Source organism: Dysidea avara, chromosome 6, assembly GCF_963678975.1.
Source record: "Dysidea avara chromosome 6, odDysAvar1.4, whole genome shotgun sequence".
Taxonomy (NCBI): domain Eukaryota; kingdom Metazoa; phylum Porifera; class Demospongiae; order Dictyoceratida; family Dysideidae; genus Dysidea; species Dysidea avara.
Genome location: NC_089277.1, coordinates 36,111,716 through 36,133,518, shown reverse-complemented (window position 1 = coordinate 36,133,518; position 21,803 = coordinate 36,111,716). Strand labels below are relative to the sequence as shown.

General features: G+C 37.2%; 2 protein-coding genes across 2 annotated transcripts; both read right to left on the bottom strand.

The window, feature by feature from the left end:
• Positions 1-1,457: 1,457 nt before the first annotated feature.
• Positions 1,458-11,881, bottom strand: LOC136259159 (uncharacterized). The gene is made up of 3 exons (XM_066052599.1): positions 11,775-11,881; positions 1,792-5,082; positions 1,458-1,739 (listed from the first exon to the last, which is right to left on the bottom strand). The coding sequence occupies exons 2-3, from the start codon at positions 5,076-5,078 to the stop codon at positions 1,655-1,657; spliced, it is 3,372 nt and encodes a 1,123-aa protein (XP_065908671.1). The 5' UTR covers positions 5,079-5,082; positions 11,775-11,881; the 3' UTR covers positions 1,458-1,654.
• A 1,104-nt stretch (positions 11,882-12,985) lies between these two features.
• On the bottom strand, positions 12,986-21,598 carry LOC136259156 (uncharacterized). The gene is made up of 3 exons (XM_066052597.1): positions 21,502-21,598; positions 13,263-16,955; positions 12,986-13,214 (listed from the first exon to the last, which is right to left on the bottom strand). Exons 2-3 carry the CDS (start codon positions 16,952-16,954, stop codon positions 13,136-13,138), a joined length of 3,771 nt encoding a protein of 1,256 aa, XP_065908669.1. The 5' UTR covers position 16,955; positions 21,502-21,598; the 3' UTR covers positions 12,986-13,135.
• Positions 21,599-21,803: the final 205 nt, after the last annotated feature.

Sequence of the window (21,803 nt, the reverse complement as noted above, 5' to 3'; positions counted from 1 at the left end):
TAAGAGCCTTTTAAAATAATTATCAAAGTAAAATTAAAGCAGGAATGTTGAACCCCACAGGGTCATGCTAAGGACAGACACATCTATTCATTTTTAAATGTACATGTGTGCTCGAGATATGTAAGTACCACAATAATGGCTCATATAACTACCTACCATGTCCTCCTGACTTAACATGTAGGCTTGGACTATCCAATGAAAGTAAAAACTGTTTCTTTACTGGTTTGACTATTAGAGCAGATTAGTTTGTGGGCTTTCAGCAAAACAGTTTTTGAGCTGCCAAAGAAACTTTGTTGCTACTATTTATAAAAGATGCTGATAATATAATATCCAACAAAGCTCCTCAATTCAGATGTTTAAAACAGTGATACACTCAAGTGGTATAAGGTTTTTTAAAGGTGGAGAAGTCCAGGGAATTACATAGCAATTTACTAGCTCCACAGCACGGGAAGTTTTTTTGTGATACAGATTGATGACTGAGTTTTGTATACAAAACAGGAGACATATAAAGTTATATATTAACTAAGTTGCATAGCTGAAGTTGATCATGAATCAGTGATAAAGAGGTGTCTATTAAGTGCACATGTACAATGATTTCTGATTCGATTTGCCTTGACATGCATTTGCTCTTGACTACATAGATATTTAGAAATGTACTACTTGAATATACACTATGTATAGTTTACTGAGTTGATTAATGATCTGGTATTTGACTCAGCTGAGTTTTTCTGTGCAGTTGGTACAATAGTACCTACCACAGAATACTACCCTGTACCCACCACAGAGGACTCAGCTGAGATATTTTTGATCATCGGAAGACGTCGACGGAAGCACCAAAAACAGATGGACCAGTTATATGGACACAAGATCATTTATGGATATATCATGAAGTCTTAAAGACCGATCACAGTCATGACTTTAAAACAACAACCAATGCAAGAATTTACAACACAGGATTACTTAATAATAAAAAGGAACTGAATTCATTCTGCAGTTGTATACTGTTTCCTAATGAACATCATTTTTGGAAACATAAAGCTGCTGTGAAGCCATCATGTCTCCTCTAGAAGAAGACAAGGATTCCAAAGACAAGAACACTGGGGATGAAACATCATAATATATTGTACCTGGCACTTTATAAGAACTGCATGGCATGCACTTAAGCTCTTGGGAGAAGGAAGATGTCATAACTGTTCCTTGTATATGTATATTATTATAGAAATTGATAATATAGTGAGAATGAATAGAATATTAAACACTTTGTTTTATTTGATGATACACACAACAATGACCACAAGAACATTACCATGAAACACAATGGCCATAGCTAGGGTATGCATGCATGCCCCATTGCTCTATTGTAGTACAGATTCTTATGTACATGTGCACATAGCTGTTGGTTGTATGCGACCCGGTATTATAATAAACTATAGTATTATTATGACAATAATCATTAATAAATAACCACATTAACAGAAATAATAATTATATGCAACTAATCTGCCATTTTATTAACGTACATATGTTGCAAAAATATTAACAAGGGAATAAGACTTAAGGAACATTTATAGCATAGCATCATAAATAGTAGTAGTAAAATGCAGTCAAAAATACACACAGATTTGCAGTTTGTTCACAAATACATATAAAGCAATCAGTTGTCCTCTGCTGACAATTCAAAGAGAGGCTCTCGAAAGTGATTATAATCAAAATTATCAGCTTCATTAAATCTGTTTTCACTAAAGAGACAACACACAAATATTACAGAATTGCTTGTTATATAATTCTCACCTTATAGGAAGACTATCGTCATCAAGAGGAACATAGTCACGACGTCTTTTCCTATTTAAAACTTTCCTGATGGTAACACCAGCACAAAACACAAGCAGTGGAAAAATCACCAGAACAATAGACACAGCCGTCATTGTAGATTGTAATGAGTCAGACGTACCAATAGTTACAACTACTACCATCAGTTGTAGGATCAGTCCATCGAATATGTTGATGAGTTTATTCTTGTATGGTCTAAACCACATGTGAATTGTGGCTATTAAGAGACAAAGAATTTGTAGGGAAAACACCATGCTAGTATAGTTTACAAATACAATAACCAAGATCATTTGACGACATATCAGATAATAAGAAGCAAACCAGCGATATCTGTCCTTATAGCAATTTCTAAATTCATCTAGAAATGCTTTAAAGGCAACCAGGTTGAGTTTTCTGCTTAACAATGGCTCCATTATCAGGATTACTGGTAGACCAATCCCGATCACTAGTTCACAGAACACAGCCACCATACCATAGAACACATGTCTACCATGAAAGTATTTAATATAAGGAGAAGAGTATGTGTACACCTCACTAATATCAGTAAATGTGAGTGGCCTCAGTAACTGAAGTGAAGTGGATGTTAATAATGTATAAGATAATAACAATAGGATAGAAATTACTGGAATGATGTTACGAGCAATAAAACCTACCACGGAAATCTTTCTACTATGGGTCACTATAATCATGAAAGCTATTAGAAACAATGAAATAGCAACAGCATGGCAATAATGGATGAACAGCTGATCTATTCCACTCAATCCTTCCACTAAACAAAGTTGTCCTAGAAATCGAGGAGTCAGTTGTGCAAATCCTGACAAGATGTTGATAAATACCAATGCTCCATCTGAAATATATGGATTGTCACTCAACAAGATACCCACCATACTGTAGTAATAGATTACCCCATACACATATCCTGATGATATCCTGAACTTCAAATATGCCACTAGAATAAACGTAACAACAATGATAGCAATCCAATACAAAAAGGTCAACACTACCACTAACACTGTTATTCCAGTACTACAATTTTCCGCACTGATACAGTCAGTAGAATCATATGCTGGCGTATATCCTGGACTGCATTTTCCACATCCAATTCCTGACCGATGATATTCACATTGATCATTGACCTTCTTAGGTAACATATAGTACCCATCTCTGGTCTTCTTCCTGTTGTGATCAAACTGACAATACTGATTAGGACACAATGAAGTAGTAGCCTTTCCATTGACAACACCAAACCAGTAACCTCTTTTGATCTCATTGTAGCTTTCATAGCAATTTACATCATGATGGTAACAAACACACCCCTTGGATGTGTCACTGTAGTAATACCCAGGGTGATCAGGGCATGGTACTAGCTCAACAACAAGTGTTACTTCAATTGGAATGTGATAGAAGTTGACAGTGGAGCGAAAGTTAAGTGTCACATTAATACTTTTGTTTAAAACCTCTTCTCCAAACAAGATTACATTTAATGGTGAACTGTTGTCTACTAAAAGAAATGTATTGACTAATGAACAATCAGCACAGGTCAAATGAAATTGTGTCACCTCAGCTGGTTTATCAAAATAATCTAGAATGACACCTTGAAAAGTCACCGTTTTACCAAGAACTTTGTTACCAACAAAATAAGTGTTATTACTGATCAGCTGAATGTCATCACCATACAACTTCAGTTTATGTGGTGAAGTTACAACAGGGAATTGAGTGACATTTAACCAAGTGTAATTGTAGTCAGTAGGAACATGTGTAAGTGTACCATTGATGATCTGTGAGTAGTTAAACTGATATGGTACATGCATTATGGAGTGTGTGTCACTGGAGTTAACAATTAAGTTACAGTATTTGTATACACTGAAATAAATAGCATTAGGACCATCTTCAGCAATGTTGTTTACAAAGGACACCTCTGCTTCAGCGTCAGAAGAAAATGAAAATATGGAATAATTTTGAAGGCAGTCATTGCTCAGTTCAACGAATATAGCTCCTCCTTCTGACACAGCAGAATTATTGACAAACAGAAGGTTTGCTCCATCATCAATCATAGCAGTGCTCAACATATCAAGATACAAGGCTGGCCCACTGTCAGCAGTGTTGTTTACAAAGAGAATATCCCCAGATAACACCAAGTTACATTTTGTTAAGAACAAAGATGCACCAAAATTGTTCAAAAAGTTAGATCCGTTCAAATAAACTTTCACAGACAGTGCGGGTACTCTATGCCCATCAACATAAACATTGCTATGATCTGCTAAATTGTTATCAAATGTACAACCAGTGATTGTTGTATTATAAAGTGTTGCGTATTCTCCACTCGCATATTTAAAATCAAAGTAAATGACTGAACCAAGTACAGATGTGTTATTAGTAAACTTGCTATCGTTGATAGAAATGTTAGCAGCATTACTCGCAATATATACTGCACTTCCTTCATCATACTTGCACACATTAGAATCTACATTTACATGGACCATGTCTATCTTTGTGACATCACATTGAAGTCGAGATGAAAAAACTCCTGAAACACTGTCAAGGGAAGCACGAAAATCTTTATAAACTGCATTGTTGGATATGCTTACATTTTTCAAAGTAAGTGAACAAAGAATACCAGTTGATACTATATCGACTACAGAGTAATAAGAAATTTGGTTTCCAGAAATAATTGTATCACTTATGATGATGTCTATATTGTATCCAGTCCCACCGTCTACACTCAGCGAACTATTATTGTTTGATAAAAAGTTGCATTTTTCAACTATTACATATCCTAGAATGTTTTGTAAGGTAACAGCTCGTATCTGAGAATTTTGAAAGGTACAGCTTAATAGTGATAAGTTGGCATTGTTATGAATTGTCAGTCCTGCAGGAACTGTCCCAGGAATACCACATCTGTCCCATGTGATCCCTTCAATCAACATGTTATCACATGAATCACAGTACACACTACCATTATTGTTACACAAGATGGACGCACCATTACCAGCTATTGTGATGTTGTTTAGATTACTGGATCCCAACTCAACAAAATCATCTAATGTTATTGATTCTGATGTGATGTTGATGACGGTGTTGTTGGTTATATTAGTCAAAGAAGTTGACAATGAAGAACAGTTACATTCTCCATCAACACAACATGTAGTATTATCACTACCACCATTAGTGTTGATAGTGATCACTTTACTATGAACATGTTGACTGGTGATAATCAGTGTCATCAAACACATCCACAATAGCATCATCGTGCTGTAATGTACATGTATGGATGACAAAAGCGTATATGCACATGAAATGATATTTTTTAGTGAAAAAAAGTTATTAGGCTTGTGCCAATTACGATATTCGTTCACTAGGGATTCGTACACCAAGGATTAGATACATATGCTAACAGAGCCATCAATATACAATACTTTGAGCACAACTGAACATACGTAGTTGGAGTATATAATAGGAGAAATGTTTAGAGCACTACTCAAAGGAAATTTCAATAGCACAATAGGCTCTAGACTTACACTAATATTATGCTGGCAAGCATCACTAATTATGCAAGCATAATAGAAACCATTTTCAAGATTATAAATATGTCCCTACTTTATTAGAGTGACTGACTGTTCTATCATCGTAATGTGTAGAAATCAATAAAGAAGCAGTAAAGTTTATCATTAGTCTGGAAATACTCTAATAAAACAGTCAGCTCTTGAGCATACCGTATAGCTGGTTATTTTCAAATCAGCAATTTTCGTAGGAGCGGTAAAATCTGAATTTCAAAGGTTTTATTAACTTTGAAAGAATGCATATTTCGAAGTACAGGTTGATTTCAAGCAAATAAAAATTCGATAAAAATACGTAGAGTCTACGTGTGCTCGCCTTACTGATGGAATTGAGGATGGTATAATCTCCACTTTTGCACACTGGAAAGAAGACTGAGTTATAAGTGGAGTAGGCAGTGGTGGAGCAGCAATTTTTGAAGTGGTCAGGTTATGATGTGCATGGAGCATTCTGATGTGCGCGGCACACACTTGAATAATTTGTACTTACTTCTCACATTTTTATTTTCCACTACAAAGTGTCTGACATAAAGATGGATGACAACAGTTTACTGGATGACCTATACACTAGTCCCAAATACCCTAGAAACTCCCAACACATTTGGCTGTAACCTTCAAGGAAAGGATATTGGGAATACCCTGTAGCTTCTAGCAAGACCACCCATTACATTCAATGTAGTTGGTTGGTGAGAAATACTTGTAAGGTAAACCAGGTAGTTGCTCAGTTGAAAAACTCATAGACTGTTGCCAAGTGCAATCATTACCAACTATTTACCATCCCTCCTGGAGGAGACTGAGTGTGGCCCCGACTAGACATTGGGTGACCTGCAGTTCGATTCCTGGGGTTGGAGGGATTTTTTTCTTACTTTGGCCCCTTTTCTGTTACACCTTTTCAGCTATAAGTCACTAAGTCTAAGTCCTTGAAATTAGGTTAGGTAATCCTAAGGCTGCAGCACATGTTGCTGCAGACCTTCAGTGCTGGTCACTGTAAAGCATTAATACAATACAATACAATTTAATACTTGAAAACGAAAGACTGCTCTATTAGAGAGTTTTAAAATGGCTTTGTAACATATCACAAACAGTTGTACTGAGAGCTAATTGATGTGTACAGACAGCTTTATTGATCAACCAGTAGCTTATATCTAACTAATGACATCCATACAAGTGTATCATATAGTTATAAGTGTCAAATACCTAGTCTGGACTGTGTCGCCACTAGCTATTATCAAGATTCATAGTTGCAATGAACTCATTACTCCATACAGTACTGTTAATAATACTCTAAACATCAAAGCCTACAATTATTCTTTGAAGGATTGCTGTGTGATGTAACAAAAATGAATATAAAATGGATGACTGCTTTATTAGAGTACCTCAAAATATGTGTGCTCTTATCAGCAACAGTTATATACTTACAATCATTTTATTTGTTTTGACGTATTGATTGGTTAGATGGCTGTTTATCTAGCTAATAAAATCCCAACTATATTCACACCACTACGTCTGACATGTGATTCATTACTAAAGGAAGTTTATTAGTCCCTATGGTGTATATACGTAGTGCTGTGCTAAGCATTTCTGCTTAAAAGTATTCTTGAAATGCTCTGTATATATACGTAGTACCAAAATCCATGATGACTGTATTCATTGACTCTAATAGAGCATTCATCAAATTTGCAAAATTGTTGTTATGATATAAAACTCGCTACTAAGATATCATCGCATTAAAAACTTAGAATACAAGGCTGACACGAACGACTTAATGAGAGATATAGTAAGTCCCATAATGGCAGCAGTGACTTTACTACAAATGATTAGCTATTGTTCATGGACTTAAACGTGCAGGTACAGTGCATTACACTGATTACAGTTCATGCTATGTTCACTTAGCTGTTATAACTTGAAGTATGCACCCGAATAGTGATGGTGAAATCTCTTAGCCTAGTTATACAAGAGACCTAGTTAAAAACTGGTCAGGTTGAAACATGACCGACTGGACCAGTTGCGCCGCCCCTGGGAGTAGGTAGCAGCCACTGGCAAGGCAATCGTTGAGTATAGCAGCAGACGGACCAACAATGGCCATTATATTTACTGGCTATTGATGCCTCAGTAGTGATACTGTTCAACTGTTATTAATAATACTGAGCTTAAACTTGTAAAGAATACACGAATGAATATGCGTTGTTCGATCACGTGAAAGCACATTCTTTTTACTTGTGGGAATTTATTTTCAAAGAACAGGACTTGGGAATTTATTTTCAAAAGAAGGGCCTCTTTTGAAAATAAAAACCCTTCGAAAACAACCAGCTATACAGTAATTTTGATTTTGAAAGAATTATTTTAATTATATTATTTCTTTGCATCAGTTTTCAAAGCACAACTACTATAGTGGATTACTCACTGGATTATACAACACAAATACCTGATATACAATTAGTGTTAGAGCTGGGCGGTATGAGATTTGTCAAAACCTGGTATGGTATTACAGAAAATATTACAGTACACATACATACCACGGTATAGGCTGTATATTAAGTATCACTTTTGGAAAATGTGATAGAAGGTTGATGAAACATTTTAATGCAATTAGATCGATTTCTCTTTTACATTGGACAATGTTATGAATCAGCTGTCATCTACATAACTCTAGACGGTATGGTGGTATTTTCTAAACTTGTTTCATACAGTAATGTATCATTAAAATACAATGCATACCAGTATATCATCCATAGGGATGCATCGATTTTGCCAGCAAAATTTTTGCATAAAATGAGTGGGTAAAAGTGATGAGCAAAACGCTGGCATAAAAAGTACAATTTTTATGACATAAACATAATAATTACAAGATATGGTAATGGAACAGACACACTTGATAAAATATCGACAATACATAATTGCAGGAAGGCAATTGAGATACTTTATAGAACAGTCACTTTAAGGTGACATTGTAGCTTTGCATGGTCAATTGACAAAGATAAATTCTTGAGCAAACTATGGAGCATAATGGGAGAAATATAAAAGAATTTCTGGAAAGATAAACAGGTACGAAATACATTTTTTTCCATATGAAGAAGTTTTTACATGGAATGGGCATAATTTGGCTTAATCACAGAACACTGTAATTTTCGCAAACTAACCTGCAGAACTAATTCACAGTGTTTTTGTTTCATTGTAACACTAAAGTAGTGAAACTGTCAAGACATCGAAATAGCTCAGAGCGTTCCCTTCCAAATATCCTCCATTTAATTTGCCATAGAAAAAGTAAGTGCTTTTCAACCTTAAAATGACGTGCTTAGATTTCCTTCTGCTATAGCTCATCTTAATCACTATTCACTACTCTTTCCAAATCTGGTTCGGAATCTGAGGTATCTATCACGTGTCGCGGGTTAATTATTACGACTTTTATTGCATGCCCCCGAAATGCCCAATACAAAATGTATGGAGAAATTTGCTACACCCGGTTGGTTTAGGTCATTTTGATGTACCTAAATTTCCGTAAATTGGACTTCTTTTGGTATCATTGTACTCACAGAGAGTTGCTCTACATGTATCAAATTCGGAAAGTTACTAAACAGACTCGAGGTAAGCGGTATACGATAATTAATTTAAACTTTTAATGGTTTTTCAATTGAAATGTATTGGACATGCCTGTTCCAGCTGGCATTTTTGCTATGGACAAAAGTATAGCAAATGTCTGTAAACCTCTTGATATGCATAATCATCCAGTTCTTATTCATATTAACCACCGTTCCACTATTGTGACCGAATCTAACCAGTCTTATTGCCCATGACAACAGGTTTGATTTGTCACCATGAACAAAAGGCTGCACTATCAAAATTTTAGTGGTCTGTTTTTGTTAGATACTTTTCCCAACCATTGTGGCAAGCTGTGTAAGTGGTTTTGGGGGCTCTGGATAACCTAGTGATGGCTATATGTGGCTGTACAACTCCATAGTGTGAAGCCTTGCGCTTTCATTCTAGCCAGTTTTGAATGACCCATAATTTATCTCTGCATGTTCCTCTTTCCTTTTAAAACAGCCTCTCACTCTTCCCTCAACCCACCACCCCTATTGGAGCTCACCTAATACATTGACCTAAAGTTGCATAGTGATGGCCACATTGACCACTATATATACATACGTTGATATGAACAAAAACCTGAAAACCCCATCATAAAAGAAAGCATTGAGATAGAACCACTTGACCTTGTAACATTTACTTTTTTTTAAAATTGTCACCATGGGAAGTAGTCCAAAGATAACAAAATAATAAGTGAAGCTATTATCTACAGGGTGGTCTCTATGAGTAGTAACTAGTAAAACTATATTCCACTCCATATTCCACTCCCCAGTTATGCAAGGAATAAACACAACAGTTTAGGGATATCCATAGACAAAACAATAATTGTTATGATTCAATTTGCTATAGACCATATATAGAAGACCATGAGATTACCAGTCAAACTTGTGGGCTACCACAAGACATGTGATTTTTCATGATGTAATGGTCACATGTTATGTGGTTATGTAGGTATGTTATGCATGTGTTACCCTGAACTGATCATGAGTCAACTTAGGGGGCATCTCCAAACTGATTTTGGTATGCTTAACGTCATAGTGACGCTAACGTCAGACCCCCCCCCCCCCCCCTTAGCGTCACACTATAAAAACAATGCATTGGCAATAGAAGCACAAAACATTATATTCCTTAACCTGAAAACATAGTCTACAAACAGTACTGCGGAGATGCCCCCTTAAACAACTATTCATTATGGCATTCTCCATTTGTCACACTTTAATTTTCACATCACAAATAGCTATAGCGGCTGTGGGGTAGAAGATTCTTGTATCAATAAATCATTTTTTGATGATAAAACTCTCGTTCACAGATATTCCTGATCATCCTTTACATTGGCTCTCTATAATATGTTAGCTAGATATGAAAATCAAACATTGCCGGATGCTGTATTTATAGCAAGCCAAGCCAGACCTCCCAATTCCTATTGTTTTATTACAGGCAAGCTCCTCACAGGGGCTCGGTCAAATACCATTCTTTTAAAGACAGGCTTTAAATCTGACAAATTCTCAAGGGAGTTACGGCTGTAGTAAATCAAACTCCGCATTTTAAATAGTTTTTTTTGTGTGTGAGTGTTTAGTGGATAGCTAGAGTGGTAAAATTATAGGAGGCACAAGAAACCATGCAATGAATGGAACAACTTTGCTCTAGACCTACCTAGCTCAACAGAAAGGATAGAACATGTATTGCTGATGTCTATACATTCAACTAACAAACTCTGACAAATCATTAGCTACAATGCTTAAATCCTAGGATTTTACCATCTGGTAGCTTTTCTCAAAGTTCATAATAATCTGTATTGAGTTCAAACCTGTAAGCAGTGTCTCTACCATTAACTTTTTTATGCATTCTGTACCCTATCTACTGGGAACCTCATGATGTTCAGTGCTTTAGGCCAGGCAAAGTTGATTGTTAGTTTCCTGTTTCAAGATTTTCAAAATATCACGCGGGCGGGAGGTCATTATTCATTATGGCTAAAACTTTGAAGAAAACACTAAATTAAACCCACTATTACAATAATGCGCCTATCAATGTAATGCCCGACCACCACTGATACGGGCTGAGGGCGGGGAAAGGTCGGGGATGGTGGGGGAATTGATCGCTAAATTTCCCCGACATAGTGGGGATTTGTCTTCGCTAAAGAAATTCACTCAGACAGCAAAGATGTGTGCTTTCAGTTTAGGAAAGAGAATTGGGTGCTAGCTATTACGTTTATACTAGAATCTACTCGAACTAACTCATCACTAGACCAACGCTACACGACCGTACAAATCCCCACCTAGCCCCAGTATTCCCGGGGTCTGCAGGTCGAGACTTGGTCGGGGTTTGTATCGCCAGTACTCCCCCAGTAGGTGGGGAATTGTAATTTTCAGAAATGCAAATCCCCCACCTTCCCCCCTTCCCCCACCTCAGCCCGTATTAGTGGTAGTCGGGGATTACATTGATAGGTGCATAATGAAATTATAGTGAAAATCCATGCAGTGGAAATAGCCATATAATGAAAATTTTGTGGCATTTCTATTAAACCATGCGGGCGGAAACGGGAAACTAACAATCAACTTTGCCTGGCCTTATACGAACACTTAGTACTGTCTCACTTTTCAGTGTTTCAGGCTCGGTCTCAGGGTTAGCAAAAAGTCATAGGGCAATGAGTAGCTATGTGCAGGAGCCCCATCAGAATTAATTGTGAGCTTAGCAATATGCACAAGAGTCAATGATTGGGTGTCACAAGGTCTGCGCCCGGCCCGCCATAAACATGTACAAATACACTAAACAACAACCAGCAATCGCGACAAACTACATAACCATCACCTTGAACTGCGGGTAATGCGATCCTCAGTAGTGGTTGATAAGTAAGTGCAGTAGTTCGATTATACACAACGCAGATTCGTTAGATCCCGTGATCAATGGCGATCAGGTGCATCGTGCATGAGCTAGCCGCCCGCCCCTCCTTACTTTTTGCGAAGGGGCAGGCGGCGCCAGACTATGCAAGAGTTACGTAACGGTACGAGTTGCTGGAGCAGCTCAAGCGCAAATAAAAGAGGACAGTATAACATCATAGATACTATCCATGATAACAAATAGTACGCAAAGAAAGTCGCTCGTATAGTCGTTATTTACAATCGAATTGTAGTCACGTGATTTATCTCGAGAGTGTAGACTAAATAATATATATAATTCGGGATAGTTCGATTCGAACGTAATTCGAAATTAAATTTTTATAACAGAAAATGGCAGTCAAACCGAGTGATTTTTCAGTACTATAGAGCTTTTGCTACTTTGCATGCATGCCAAGGATTTTTTTTTTTACGTTTTTTAAAGTTTGTAATTGCCTAATTGGAGACTATCGAGTGTAGCTATGTGTCAGTAGCTACGTACACTTGGCCATGGTGATAAAGTGAAAACATGCCACACTTTGATACTGATGGACTATACTAGCTAAGTCTTAACATTTAGGCAGTGGATACTGAACCAAAAGTCAGTTCAATAATGTATACCAGCTTGAACCGACAGTAAAACACTAAATGGAATGATACCTCTTGTAAGAACAGATGATTGTGCATGCAGGAAGGCTGTTATGAGAGTGTATTCTTATTCCTATTTAAACCAGTTGCTACAGTAACTACTCCATTGTTAGAATCAACAAAGTTACATGACATTGTGTTGTTATACACAAAACTTCAGTTAACGTGATTGTTTTCTTTTGTCTCTCAAGTACTATTCTTAGCAGTTTATGGTTATTAGATTGGCACTTTTAAGATTTGTAGCCCTGACAGCGACTATGCCATGTGACACAACACACTTTGAATTTTTCCTTCTGTGTTGCAAATAATAAATGCCGTGCCGTGCCATGCATTACTTGGTATCAAACATAGCTAACATCCAAATGTTCTGGGAAATTTAAATTTACCTTGCCTCATCATAATGAGGATGTTACTACTGTGTGTACCTAATTTACACTACCACGCAGCACCACTCTTAAATCTCTTGCATTTTACTATTTGTAATATATTTGTGTGATAAATAACTTCTTGTGGTTTCCTTGACTTGGAGAAAAATTTCAAAACTTTCATTCATGACATTATGGCAAACAAAACATACAGGTATCCAGGAAATTTGTGCAAAATTAATGATATCAAACAAACAGTAGGTATATATCTCATCAGTGCTATTCAGTTGTTGACCTCAGCTGAAACTTCAATAAGAGGTTCCTGAATCTGATGATAAGGGTTTCTATCATTTTGGACATTTCTAAGGTGACACAATTAAACATCACACTTTATCATATGTATGCCTTACCTCATTGCATTCTGATCATCATCCTCATCACTTTCTTCATTAATGGCAACATAATGATGCCTCCTCCTCCTCCTGAGAGATTTGATTTTTTTAATGATACCAGCAGCACACAACACAACTAGTGGAAGAATAACTAGTACTAGTACCAAATCAGTTGTAACAGATGGTGGCAGATCAAATGTATTAATGTTGACGATAAGTACAATCAATACAAGAATTATCCCATCAAAAAGATTTAAGAATTTATTTTTGTATGGCTGTAACCATATGTGGATAGCAGCAATAATAACACAAGTTGTTTGTAGCAACATACTGTAATAATCGCTCTCGTCACTGCCAAGCACCATTATCTGTACCATGATCACCTGACGACATATCATATAATAACAAGCAAACCAGTGATATTTATCCTTGTAACATCCTTTAAACTGATCTAGAATTGGCTTAAGTTTGACTAGATTAACCTTTCTGTTAAATAATTTCTCAAGCAACAGAAGCATTGGTACACCAATCACTACAACTACTTCACAGAACAATGCCACAATGCCATAAAGCATATGTCTACCACGAAAATACTCGAAGTTAGGGGATGAATTCGTGTACACCTCTTTAATACCGGTAAAAGTTAACGGCCTCAGTGGCTGTAGCAAAGTGGATGACAATGATGTATATACTAGCAGCAGAAGTAGGCACAAAATGCGAATGATGCAACGTCTAATAAATGCAGACACTTTTCGGGAATATCTTGTAACTAACACCAAAGCTAATAATAAAGTCAAAACTGCACCAGCATGAAATGAGTGGATGAAGAGTTGGTCAATGGTAGTCATTCCTTCTACTAAACAGAACTGCCGTAGAACTTGAGGAGTTAATTGTACAAAACCAGATTGTATATTTACAAACTGAATGGCATACCTAGAAATGTAAGGGTTGTAATTCAACAAGATGTCTGTTAAACTGTAATAGTATACTATTCCATATAAGTATCCTAATGATAATTGAAAGTTGAAATACATCAAGATAAACACGCCAACCACAACTGCTATCCAATACAAACAGGTCAACACTACCACTAACACTGTCATTCCAGTACTACAATGGTCTATACTGATACAGTCAGAAGAGTCATATGCTAGAGTATATCCTGTACTACACTCTCCACAAGCAGTGCCAGCCCTGTGATGCTCACATTGATTATCGACAGTATCTGGTAGTTCAAAATACCCATCTCTAGTCTTCCTACGATTAGCAAACTTGCAATACTGACTAGGACACAATGAAGTGGTTACTATTCCATTGACAACACCAAACCAGTAACCCCTTTTGATTTCATTGTAGCCTTCATAACACTCCACCACATCATGATGGTAACAAACACACCCCTTAGATGTGTCACTGTAGTAATACCCGGGGTGAACAGGACATGGTACTAGCTCAACTATGAGTGTTACATCTATTAAGTTATAAATGTTGTTGATCGAAGAACGTAAATTAAGTGTTACATTGAAATTGTTTACAACCTCTTCTCCAACTAAGATCACATTTAATGGAGAGACATTGTCAACTGAAAGGAATGTGTTGAGTAATGACCAGTTACTAGAGCAGTAAATACAGGTCAAATGAAATCGTGTAACTTCAGCCGGCTTATCAAAATAATCCAGAACAATGCCATGAAATGTCACTGGTCTACCAAGAACTTTGTTACCAACAAAATAAGTGTTATTATTGATCAGCTGAATGTCATCACCATACAACTTCAGTTGATGTGGTGAAGTTACAACAGGGAATTGAGTGACATTTAACCAAGTGTAATTGTAGTCAGTAGGAACATGTGTAAGTGTACCATTGATGATCTGTGAGTAGTTAAACTGATAAGGTACATGCATTATGGAGCCTGTGTCACTGGAGTTAACAATTAAGTTACAGTATTTGAATACACTGAAATAAATAGCATTAGGGCCAAGTCCAGCAATGTTGTTGATGAAAGACGCCTTTAGTGCACCATAAAAAATAACTGGAAAACTGTTTTGATAATCACACTGATATTCAATAAATATAGCTCCTCCATGCAATGCAGCAGAATTGTTAATAAACTGAACATTAGCTCCTTTATTAATGGTGATGGTACTTGTTTGATCAAGGTACAAGGCTGGTCCATTGTCAGCAGTGTTGTTTTCAAACAACACGTCTTCTTCAAAGCTAAGCTGACATAACTGTGTCAAGAATATACAACTACCATAATTGTTTGTAAAATTCAATTTCTCAAAGTAAGCCAAAGTATTCTGGAAAGGGGGTCCAGAAATTTTGATGTAAATAACATTGTTTTGAGCTAAATTCCTATCAAACACACTCTTTCTAATGGAAAAATCGGAGGTGATATCTAAATAACCACTTTGAATTTGATCAATATAAATGGTTGAACCACGGAGTGAAGTGTTATTGGCAAATACACTTTCACTAATGTTTACTTGATGGCTTTCAAGTTTTAGATTATTTTTAATGTACACTACACCTCCATGGCTAGGGTACACATTAGAAGTCACGCTAACTTGCTTCATTACTAACTTAGTTGTAGTACACTGGATCTGAGCTGAGAAAATCCCCATTGATTCAATACTATATTTCGGAGTAAAAACATTTTCAGTAACTTGGACATCGATCAAAATGAGTGAACAATTATCTAAACCATATAATGATGATGTTACATGTAAATCAATAATTGGATCAAAGTCACTTTGGTTTTCAATAAAAGCAGAGTTTTTTATCAAAGTAGTGATACCATTCTCAGCATTTATCTGCAACACAGCATTATGGTTCACTATAAAAAGTGAAGAAAGGATGGACAGAATTGTAGTTTGATGGTGGTATCCATCAAAGTTTAAATAAAAGACAGGGTACCACTTTAGGTTATCGTGAACTAAAACTTCAGTCAGTGTGATGTTACCTCCTGTAAGATTCAAGTATACTGCCAGAACATTGAAAGAAAATACTGTTTTGAAAATAGCAATACTCCAAACAGTTGGTGTTCTCCCTTCATGTACATAAAGACCAGTGTTATCATTAGTAATATATCTACTATCTCCATTACTGCTAAAGTTACTATTATAAATCAGTACATTAACACCCACAAGATCTGAAGAACGATTGCTTTTTAGAATTTCCAAGCCACGAACATTAAATACGAAGCTACAATTGTCAATAATCACAGAACCATATACTGTGTTTATTTTAACTGCTTGCACCTGGGAATATTGGAAAATACAATTTCTTAGTGAAACATTGGTGACAGTATCAAGCAATACTGCTGTTGGTAAATTATGGCCGCCACACCTGTCCCATGTTATCCCTTCAATCACAATATTAGTACACACCTTACTACAGGTCAGTTCAACAATTCCACTGTAATTACACATGATAGTCACTCCATTGCCAATTATTGTAATGTTGTCACCTGATCCCATTACAATGTGCTCCTCTAGTGTAACTGATTCTGATGTAATATTGATGACAGTGTCGTTGGTTATATTAGTCAAAGCAGTTGACAATGAAGAACAGTCACATTCTCCATCAATACAACATGTAGTATTATCACTACCACCATTAGTGTTGATAGTGATCACTTTACTATTAACATGTTGACTGGTAATGACTAGTGTCATCAAACACATCCACAATAGCATCATCATCATCATCCTGTAATACATGTATAAAAATAATATAGTCATATTCTTTGCTGAGGCTTACTGTTGGATATTAAGGTTACAGCATAGTCACGGGCAACATTCAAAAATTTGAATGCCTATCATACCGGTGTTCGACAATTCGTATTATACGGCATTAGCAGAAATGCAGTGACTACTCTATTAGAAAGTTTTGTCATAATTCAACTTGCTTCTCCAGAATAGTTGTAGATCTAACTTGAGTATGCAGTGGATCCTTGAGTGGTGGTCTATTATGGTATGCCTGCTTAATAAAATCCTTAGAAAAGCTAAGCGTGGTCATATGGCTTTTGGCGATATTCGTGGTCATGTGTGGTAAATACCTATCTCGAAGATTTCCATAATGCGATTCATACCACCAATGAATTTATTACCACTTACTGTATAGCGGGAAATTTTCGAAAGGTTAAATTTTCGAAAAACGATGCTTGTCAGCAAGTTCGAAAAAATAATTTTGAAACTAGGCTTTATTACCGCGCCACGCTTATATAATTAGCTAGTAAGGATTCGTGAAGTCACGCAAAGCTGTAGCTAAGTGGTTGTGTTGAATACCTATATTAACTAACACTAATTAGCTAATATGCTATACTCGTTTGGTCGCGGCGAGAACAATGGTGGACAGCAGCAGTACAACATATTCAATGGGGTCTGTTGTTCGAGGACACCATGTCTACAAAGAGATATGGACCAGTTTCATTGGCGAAGAACTGTCATGCCAAAGAGAAGATGGTAATATACACGATATGTATGCTGTTGCAGTGATCAAAGAGTTACACTGGCGAGAAACTGTTGTAGGTCATCTCCCTAGACAAATTTCAACGGTTTGTCACTTGTTTTTGAGAAAAGGTGATGTAATAGTTTGCCACGTTACTAATTGTCGCCAGTATTCTGCTGATCTTCCTCAAGGTGGGTTGGAGGTTCCCTGTAAATTGATTTTTTCCACCAAAGATAAGAAGTTGCTTGATAAAACTGTGGCATTGCTACAAAAGGCACCGGGACTAGTCACCGACTCTACTCCAGCTGTGAATCCAGTTGCAATTTCTGAAGCCTCAACATCTTCATCAGAATTCTTCGCTGGCTGCAGTGCCCCCATTTCCCTTGTTGAAGAGGTAAACAAGGGACAAGAAGAGCCGGAGCATGATCCCCTGTGGATGTGCATTGGAAAATGTGCATTACTAAATTCTGACAAAGAGTGTTTGTTGACTTACGGCCACTCGCTCAATGACAAGCATATAAATGCTGCCCATGCTCTTTTAAAGAGACAGTTCAGCAATGCAGTTGGCCTACAATCCACTTTGTTACAATATAAAGTATTGCCAATAAAGATAATAAAGGGATTGTAGATCGTTCATTGCAATGGGTGTCACTGGGTTACTGTCTACAAGGAAGACAAGGACATCATCATAGTAAAAGTATTTGATTCTGTGTATACTTCATTGGATCAGCTCAATGTTTCAACAGTGATCAAGAATATTTTCTATTCCGCAGACTCTAGACCATTAAGGATAGAGCTTTTTAACCCACAAAGGCAAATAGCTAACTCCAATAATTGTGGTCTGTTTGCAGTGGCAGTGGCTACAGCCATTTTAAATGGCCAGGATCCATGTACTTTGGTGTTCAAGGAGGAAGAAATGAGGCTCCACCTTTGCGAATGTTTTGAAAAACAGTCTCTAACAATGTTTCCCTGCATGTAATTAGCATGCAATTAATTTGTATTCTGTGTGACACACTCATACTCATATTGCATTAGTTACATATTGTTAACATACAGCTTCAAGTTATAATCACAGTCAAAAAAATGTAGCTGTATATGTGACCAGATTTGCGAAAAGGGGTCTTCCACACACATCCAATTTGCCAAATTTGACAATTCATAACTCCAGAGTTGAAAGGGCTATTGCCTTGAAATTTGGTCAGTAGTTAGCACCAACATAGCTGAATGTATGGTGAAAGTTTGAGGTAAATACGTTACTTGAACGTTGAGGTATGGCTTCCTAAGCTTATGGAATTGGATGTGTGTAGAAGACCCCTTTTCACAAATCTGGTCACATATGTTAATGTAAAGGTTTAAAGTAAATTAAACCAACTTTCCGGAAGCCATTTCTAGCTATTTCAGGATGTGAATGTAAATAATCAAATAAGTTAATTAATCAAATGGCTCCCAGAGGCTTCACCACAGAGAGGGAGAGATCGACAGCCTGCACTTTATTGCATTCATGAAGTTGTGATCAAACTTCACCAGCATACCAATTGTGAAATTGACCCCTTAGGAATTCTTTTACGGATTTATTGACACTGACATCCAGTGGTTTTAGTCTATCGGTACAGTTAGCTGGCACCAAAGTGATTAGGATATTGTTGTCTTTAAGGACTTCAAGCACCGTGGGAGTGCATTGAGCCTTGAATCGATCAAATATCACCAGACAACTCTGGTCATCTGGTAGCTTGAGATCTTTCCTCTTCTGCTTTACATACAGCAGCAGAATCTCATCAATATATTGCAAAGTAGTCAACTCATTGGCCCAGTGATTTTCTGTAAAGGTCACAATCCAGCCTGCAGGAAACTTAACAGTGGGAAGAGATCTTCTTGTGGTTCCTTTGTAAATGATTTGTGGTGGCAGAAAATGGCCAGACATGGTGACACTTAAAACTGCAGTAATTTGCCTCTTATCATCTATGCCTGCAATTGCAACTCTTTTGCTTCCTTCTGCCTCCATGGTCCAGTTACTAACAGGAACGTAATAGATTCCAGTATGGTCCCAATTTATAACCAAGTCATCTGGAATCTCCTCAAGTTCCATGATTGCCTTCACGTCATAGACAAATTGTGTCTTATTTTCTTCAAAATTTACATTTGATATTTTTGCCTTTGTTGTGGCTTTCCTTTTTACAAAGTTCATCCGAATCATCAGAGACTTTGCCCAGTACTTGGTGATCAGAATGGGACCACTGTTTTTTGCCAGTAGATTGCTATCCTTGTTACGGACAATACCTTCTGCTGTAGCCATCACTTTATCACCACACCATTCACTCGCAACTGCTGCAAGAACGTCTCCACATGTTTGTCCAGTTCTTTACCCAGCAGTAAAGGACGTCCTCGCTTCTTCTTTGGCAACGCAGTAACCTCTCTACTTTCACCTGGTTCATGCTTTTTGTTTAGTGCCTCTAGATACTTCACCTTCCAACCATGCACAGTGCTGGGAGAAAGTTTCCGTTGTTGATCAGTTTGCTTTCCAGATTCCATCTTAGAAAAGTGACGCATCGCTGATGTAATTCCACTTTCAACCGCTATCTTAGCAATCTCTGCTCTTTCAGTATCGCCAAATACCTGGTATAGTCCACGAGTATTGGAAGATAGTGCCTCACCCTCATCGCAAGTAGGTGCTGTGATGCTACCCTTAGTTGTTAAGAGATGCTCACGTACAGAAGAATTTGCTACTTCGATTACTGAGCTAGGCATTGACATCGACAAAGGTCCGTCAGGCTTTGGTAGAATTGCTTCCACCGCTTCTTCCTTCGTAGGTTCCTTGTTCGTAAAGTACTTCCATAATGCAGTCTGCCTCGCCATTTTCACCTCGACTTATGAATTTTCACCACGATTATCACTTAATTATTGATACTTGTATTTCTATAATTATGAAAAAATATTTTCAAAAATGCATTCACATTAAACCTTTCGAAAATTTCCCGCTATACGGTATGGTGCATTTTGTAGTCTTCTAATGGATCGTGGTATAGTAAGCTACTGTAGCATGATCGTTTACCTTCAATTAACTGAAATCCACAAAATTACTACTTTAAAAACTGTCTAATAGAGCATTCAAGTTTGACCAAATTTCTGCTAATGGAATGCAAAAATCTGCTCTTAACATGGATACTAATCGGATACTAATCAGATACTATTGTTCAAAACTTACTTGTATTCTAAGAGAAAGGTGCTACCTACTGGTAAAAATTGATACTACTTTCTTGGAAAGTAAAGTATAAACCTCGTTCGATAATCGGTCACTTACGCTAAGTGTAATCGCGTGATCTAATAAACAAATTCTTGTGGTAATATTATGGCTTCACTTCATAAGGCTTCCCATTAGATGGGTTTCCGGTATCCGCCACCCAGATCGAAGCCATCACCAGGTTGATTTACTAACGTCATTCGCACCTCCAGTTGCGGCCAATCTAATCCAAATAGCGTCCCCAGTGGCCCAGCTACTGGAGTTGCACCAGACCCCCCCTTTTTTCCAAACCCAAACACAGAAAAAAAGTGGTCTGGCCACGCGAGACTAGGTATCCACTTCATAGTGTTGATTTCAGCTCCGTTTGAACAGTTCCTTCCGCCATAGATTATCGAGAGAGTCTATACTTCCGCGATACAAGTTCCGCGTTAAGTGCAGTTACCCGGTAGCTACCGAACTTGTAAAACTGATCAAAATTGAGCTGAAATCAACAGTACGTATACAGTATTAAATACTACATGTGATGCCGCGAGTATTGCCTTTAATTTACCATTAAAGTTTAATTACCTGTTTTTAGAACTCAGCCAATTCCCAGAACTCGACCCAGAAACTGGTGTTCAATAACCTGACTAAGCTAGTTTATCTTGTATCGCGGAAGCATTTTAGATTGTGGGTTTTGATTAAAGCAGGTTTCCTAAAATTATTAAACAGGAAGTATAAGAAAAGCATAAACCTGTAAGGTTCCTTATCTATATACAAGTCACACTATGAAAACAATGCATTGGCAAGAGAAGCACAAAACGTTATCAAGACACACGGTAGTGTGTCGTGCGGCCCAAGAAGCCGGCGCGTAACACCCGTGAGTATAT